Source organism: Myxine glutinosa, chromosome 3 (assembly GCF_964187855.1).
Source record: "Myxine glutinosa chromosome 3, kmMyxGlut1.1, whole genome shotgun sequence".
Lineage (NCBI taxonomy): Eukaryota > Metazoa > Chordata > Myxini > Myxiniformes > Myxinidae > Myxine > Myxine glutinosa.
In genome coordinates, this window is record NC_136263.1 from 119,059,219 (window position 1) to 119,065,791 (window position 6,573).

Here is a 6,573-nt window from a genome sequence, read left to right on the forward strand (position 1 = left end):
CCGCTCCTTCTAGCCGCCCCTCCACCCCTTCTAGCCGCCCCTCCATCCCTTCTAGATGCACCTCCACCCCTTCTAGCCGCACCTCCACCCATTCTAGCTGCACCTCCACCCCTCGAGCCGTCCCTCCAGGGAGAGGTAGGTGGTTCAAACCCCAGCAGTCATACAATAGACATAAACGGTATGTCGTGCTGCTTCCTTGCTTGATATTCAGCATTTAAAAGGTTGGAGCTTGCACAATCCCCATATATTGGCATCCATGGCGAGCAGGAAAGTTCTCCTTGGGAAATGTGGTAAGAAAGGTGGTGCAATTGTTGTGATGTCACTGGTACCCAAAATACACTGGGGAGTGATGATTACCTCCAAGCTCTGGTGGTGTGTGGTGTGTGCGTGCGTGCGCAATTATTGGCAACTATATTGCTTCATTCTCTTCTTGGATGGTATTCAAACTGACCAATACTTGTGCATACAGGTGACATGTACAATCCAGAAGATGACTACGAAGAGCCAGATTGGTTGAACTCTGAGCGACAGCAGTTTTTAGAGTTCAGGGACAAAAACAAAGATGGCAAAATGGATCGGGATGAGGTCGCCGCCTGGATTCTGCCTTCAGATTATGACCATGCTGATTCTGAGGCTAAGCACCTGCTTTTTGAGTCTGATACAGATAAGGTTGAGTATAATTTTCAGTAAACTTCTCAGTGTTGTAATGATAATGATAAATGTATCCAATTTTGACTACAGGAAGTGCCTATTTAAGTTTGTGTGGTCGCCTATGACCACTTTAATATTGCTTTCCAAACCATCCGAGTGTTTTGGTTTTATTGTCGTTTTTGGTTTATCATCATTGTGATGAAGACAGTAGGTGCTGGAAAATGGTCTTTATGGGATGGAATGAGTTGGACGATTTGCTTTCGCATCCCCTGCAGTAGTTGGCATGTGAATTTGGAACCTATCCAAGATGCAGGCACATAGACCACTTCCTTTATGCCCGTTTATTTTTTTGTTGGCGAGTGTTCACTGATTTAACACCCTTATCAAAGGGAGGCATTGCCTGTGGGGATTTGCCAATATGATTGATTGTATTCTGACCTCATTCAATGAGGAACAAGAAAGAGCAGTCATAAGATTGCAGACCCTCACCCAGACATTTTGTTATTGTTTTTTACCACTTTTTAAGCCCAGGTTTTTACCCATCGGGCGATGGGCTATGCCGTCTCGAACAGTGTTTGTCTGTCTGTCTATGTATGTATGTATGTATGTCCCCTCAAACGTATACCAATCAGAGCTGAGGATGTGGTCACATGACAAGGTAATGTGTTTACGTCTGATGTCATTACGGCGGTACGGCGGCTGACTCTCCACACACCGCCATTTTGATCTATATGCCGTTCATGCCGAACATATCATCGAAACTGTCATATATCACAATCGTCATGCTCTAACTTTACGTTTTTCATTCAGTGTGAAACACAAACAAACCGATTGTTAAAATGACCATAAAATATCGAAAGCATCGGCGTTACGTCTCTTCCAACAAAACGGTATGTATAGGCCTTAGGCGTTATGCCTCACTTTCAGACCGCTTTGGAGAAATTAAGCCCAGGTTTCTTAAAACAGTAGTGTATCGTTTCAGTAGTATCATTTTCGTAATAATAATAATATAGTAAATATGAACATAACACTTTAATCCCAATGTCAGGAAAACAAAGTTGATCGATTGAAGCGGTGTATGGTTCATGAATCGGTGATTAGCGGTGTTCGGCACTAATATTAATAATCGCAGAAGTGAGGAATTGGCCTTGGTTTTTTTTAATGGTAATATCATTTTCGAAATATAACGATAATATTATCGTAAATCTAATCATAACACTAATCCATTTGTAGTGACTGCAAACTTACTGGATGTTAAAATATATCATCTTCTACACATTAAAGTAGCGGCAGTTTTATGTCCGTTACGTCATTACATCTATGATGTCATTACGACGGCTGACTCCACCGACCGACATTTTTATTTCCTTGTAGGTAAGGAATGAGCCATGTCTCACAGACAGACAAACGGATTCACTCCAGGAGCTGCAGAAAGGGTCATTCCTCTTTGGTGTATATAGATTACGGTTGATCTATGGTCGGGTCTCAAGAACATTAGGTGTGTTCATTTACCAAGTTTCTTGTGGAGAGATCGCCAAGTGGTTTAAGCATTCGAGCAAGCACTCCATTCAAAACCGTTAAGGAACAGCTGGCTTGGCAAGTGCTAGTTAGCTGCTTGGTAAATGAGCAAAGATTACAGGAGATCTTTGCTCAGTTCTGCAAGTGAAACTCACCTCACGCATGTCGGGATTCCTCCAAATGTCGTTGTTTAATGTTACTAGGACGTGCCCGTACGTGGGTGCCCGTTCCTTGCCAAAAAAAAAAAAAAAAATGTCTTCGCCCATGCATGCATGGGCGTGCCCGTAAGTGCGTGATGTGACCGTACAATGAATGTATCGTCCCGACGCCGCAGCTCGGATGGCGCTGCAGTTAATCGGGCCTGTATCGGCAGAGTTATTATAAACGTGTACTACAATCGATCGTACCTTACAACAATCAACACAGATTGCAACGTCAAATAAATGAATACGCTCTCAAATGTGCCGTCCGAGGCAGCGTCTGCTCGCCACGTTCAGCATCAGTACGTCGTCACTATGACTATCCGTAAGTCCGGAAGTGACGTCCTCATTTGACTGTCCGGAAGGTCGCATATCGCAGTTACGATGAATCGCAAATTAGTTTTAATTAGTTTTAAAACATAGTTTAACGCCAACATAGTTTGCCAACGTGAAATAAATGAATACGCTCTCAAATGTGCCGTCCGAGGCAGAGTCTGTTCGCCACGTTCGGCACACGTGATAGCTCGCTGCTCTCTGATTGGTTGAATCGTTTTTTGGACATAGCTCGGTAACTACTTCTCCGATTAATATGAAACCTTGAAAAGGCACATCCTCAGGTCCCCAGCAATATATCTGGCAAGTTTCAAGTATATCGGACCCGTGGTTGTCGAGAAACAGCGGTCACAGACACACAGACACACAGAGATTACTGGAATTATAGATAGACTAGGGCATGCCCGTACTATATATATATATCTAAAATTATATCCCCCCCCCCTCTATTTACATGAAATGGTTTGGTCCATTCGCAAAGCCAAAGCGAACGGCTTGCGAGTACGGTGACAATCCCCCCCCCTCTATTTACATGAAATGGTTTGGTCCAAAGCGAACGGCTTGCGAGTACGGTGACAATCCCCCCCCTCTATTTACATGAAATGGTTTGGTCCAAAGCGAACGGCTTGCGAGTACGGTGACAATCCCCCCCCCCCTCTATTTACATGAAATGGTTTGGTCCAAAGCGAACGGCTTGCGGAGTTTGGTAAAGAAATCGCCATAGCGTGCACAAACGCGCAGGAAAGCGAAAGAATCGCAAATTAGTTTTAATTAGTTTTAAAACATAGTTTAACGCCAACTAAGCACCGAAATAGTTTGCCAACGTGAAATACAGTAAATGAATACGCTCTCAAATGTGCCGTCCGAGGCAGAGTCTGTTCGGCACGTTCGGCACACGTGATAGCTCGCTGCTCTCTGATTGGTTGAATCGTTTTTTGGACATAGCTCGGTAACTACTTGTCCGATTAATTTCAAACCTTGAAAAGGCACATCCTCGGGTCCCCAGCAATATACCTGGCAAGTTTCAAGTATATCGGACCGGTAGTTGTCGAGAAACAGCGGTCACAGACAAACACACAGACACACAGACATTCACACAGAGATTACTGGAATTATAGATAGATGAACAGCATTAGCGACTGTTTAAAAAGCTAATCGTATGTGTTTGTGGTTTATAATATTTTCCAAGCCCGGCGACGCCGCTGTTAGACTTTTGGTCTTGTTTTTCTATGCAGTGCTTTCGGAGATATAGAGTTGCAAAGTTTTTCAGTTTTTCCAATATGGCGTGACCACATGACCTATGATGTCATAATTATCATTTAAAAAATTCTACAGGTGGTGAAATTGCATCTATGGTGAAAATTTCCTGTCAATCGGACCAACAGTTGCAGAGAAAATCATATTTATTCTGTGCGGACAAACAGACAGACAAAGGGACTCGAATGCAATACACTCTCCTCTGGCGAGGGTAATTATAATGTCACTTGGTGGAGCACTTACGTCTGCCAGGCTGAACCAGTTTGTTTTCTATCCCACTGATAGGCCGGATATGCGTTCTTTTCTTTCATAAATGTCAGGTAAAATCAGTTTATACAAATAAATCCAATGGAACTTGTCTAATGCCATTGATCATGCGTTTTTAATTTGTTCCTTTTTTTTTTTTTTTTGACCCCCCCAGGATGGCAAGCTGACAAAGGATGAGATTGTGGACAAGTACGATCTGTTTGTGGGAAGTCAAGCAACCGACTTCGGTGAAGCTCTGGCTCGCCATGATGAATTTTGAGCATTGCTCGGTACTCCCGTAAAAATACCACCTCCCCCGACCCCATACCTCTCCTCCAACGTTCGGCCTGCTCGCAGGCACAATATGCTGGCGCCGTCATCACCAGCATCACTACTTGGCTGGACTTGCGTGGCCCTGTCACAGCACTTTGTCATCCATCCGGCGTTGTCAGATCGAAATATCGTCTCTAATAATTAACTATGGATTATTTTTTCCTACTGTTTATATCACACTAAATGCGGTATTACCCAACATTTTTTGGCTGTAGTTTTAAACTCTGAATGCAGTGAGTGTATTGTGCAGTATTTTTTTTCTCCACAGTATATAAAATGGAACAAATTGTGACTAGACGGAGCGTTTGTGGAAGCATCGTGCCATGCGATGCCGACGACTTCTGCTGGTAATACTTTGTGCCACATTGCGCCAAATGATCACTTCGATAGTGTTGGGTGTAGCGGTTAATGGCCATGCACTGAATCGATTTAATAGGTTTTGCAATAATTTCAGAGATAAAGCCGTGGACTTTGTTGACTAAGTTACTGCTCATAAGCATGTATTTATCATCCAGACAGGCTGTGCAAATCCTGTAATCTCTTGGGGTTTGTCCTTGGCAGATGCTCCATCATGGTACACCTTGTATATTGAAATATAGTGTTGGTATATTTCATGAATCAAGCTGCCTGAAGGGTTGGCTAATCTTCCAAGCTCAATAGGTGTGTCAGAATTTTTGCCAATTAGTCTTTTTTTCCATTTAATGAAGTCCCCTCAACTTTTGCACAGATGCCAGAAAGATGACATGAGCTGTCCTTTGGTTTTATGTGAATTGTCAATTAAAAAAAACTTTTTGGAGAATTAACTTTTTTACCTTACCCCCTCTCACCCATCCCCTCCTACTGATGACATAAATAAATACCTTTAACATGCATTGACACACAAACTAAATAATGGTATTGGTAGATCGCATGGAGGTTGTGTACTTGCTCACCTTTGATCTGTCCACTCTGCATCTGTCTGGACCAATTATAAGTTGGCCCCTTGATGCTTCATTGGCACCAACAAAATGACCAACTTCTTTTGGAAAGGGTATTAAGCCTAAATGATTGTCACTGACATTTTGTGGATGTTAACACCCAATTATATTTTGTAAAATAATAGGCCAGTGTGATGTTATGGACAAATTCCTGCCCTGATGGTTCCTTCAACAGACCCTTGTGCAGCCAGGGCTTACTCAAGTACATTTTTTCTGGAAATGTTAATGATTTGGACTTTGGACATATTTCTGTCCAAGCCTCCCTACCTCCCTCACCTCCCCAAAGATCCCTTCAACCGTTAGGTTTTCGTTATCGCAATAACTTATCACGGACAGACGGACACCACACAAACAATGCCTCTGGATGGCAGAGGCATTAAAAAAACTCCATAGAACAACTTAGCCCACACAGTGTTAAGTATATAATTCGATTGAAATAAAAATGATTTTAAAGGTCACAAAAAAAACAAAAAAAAACTTATTGCCGTTAATGCACCATTTGCACCACCTTATTTAAGTCTTAAACGTATGCAACCTGGTGTTGGCTTAGCGGTTAGGGTGCCGGCTTGGGATCCTAGGATCCTGGGTTTGAATCCCGGTCGATCGCCGAATTAACACCAGGGGGGGTTGATTCAGCCTGTCAACCTTCCAAGGTCGGCAAATTGAGTACCAGTTCACTGGTAATTCCCTGTGTGTCACAAGAGGAAACTAACAGGGTTGGTGGCAGGAAGAGCATCTGGCCATAAAACATTGCTTCAAAAAGGGGACCACAACAACAACAACAACATGCATTTTAAGGCCATTTTCCCTGCTAGAGCGGGGGTTAGCCTTGCGGTCCCCATGACAATCTTCTCCATTTTGCCCTATTTTCTGCATCTCTCCTTGTTAACCCCCTTGCCCGCATTTCTTCTTCCACCAGCTTTAGCCAAGTCTTTCTCGGTCTTCCCCGTCCTCTACTTCCTTCTACATTAACTTCCATCACTCTTCTCAACCAGTCACTTTCATCCTTCCTCAATACATGACCAAACCATCTCAACCTGTTCCTCTTCACAGCATCA

At 43.1% G+C, this 6,573-nt stretch overlaps 1 protein-coding gene across 2 annotated transcripts in view; it reads left to right on the top strand.

Moving 5' to 3' along the window:
* The window catches only part of LOC137423245 (calumenin), a 47,025-nt gene extending 41,688 nt beyond the window's left edge, over window positions 1-5,337 (top strand). For both annotated transcript variants that reach the window (XM_068110170.2, XM_068110171.2), the window contains exons 6-7: window positions 470-669; window positions 4,381-5,337. In XM_068110170.2, the coding sequence (XP_067966271.1) occupies window positions 470-669; window positions 4,381-4,485 (305 nt within the window). In that variant the 3' untranslated portion in view covers window positions 4,486-5,337. The remainder of the gene's footprint in view (window positions 1-469; window positions 670-4,380) is intronic.
* The last annotated feature ends 1,236 nt before the right edge of the window (window positions 5,338-6,573 follow it).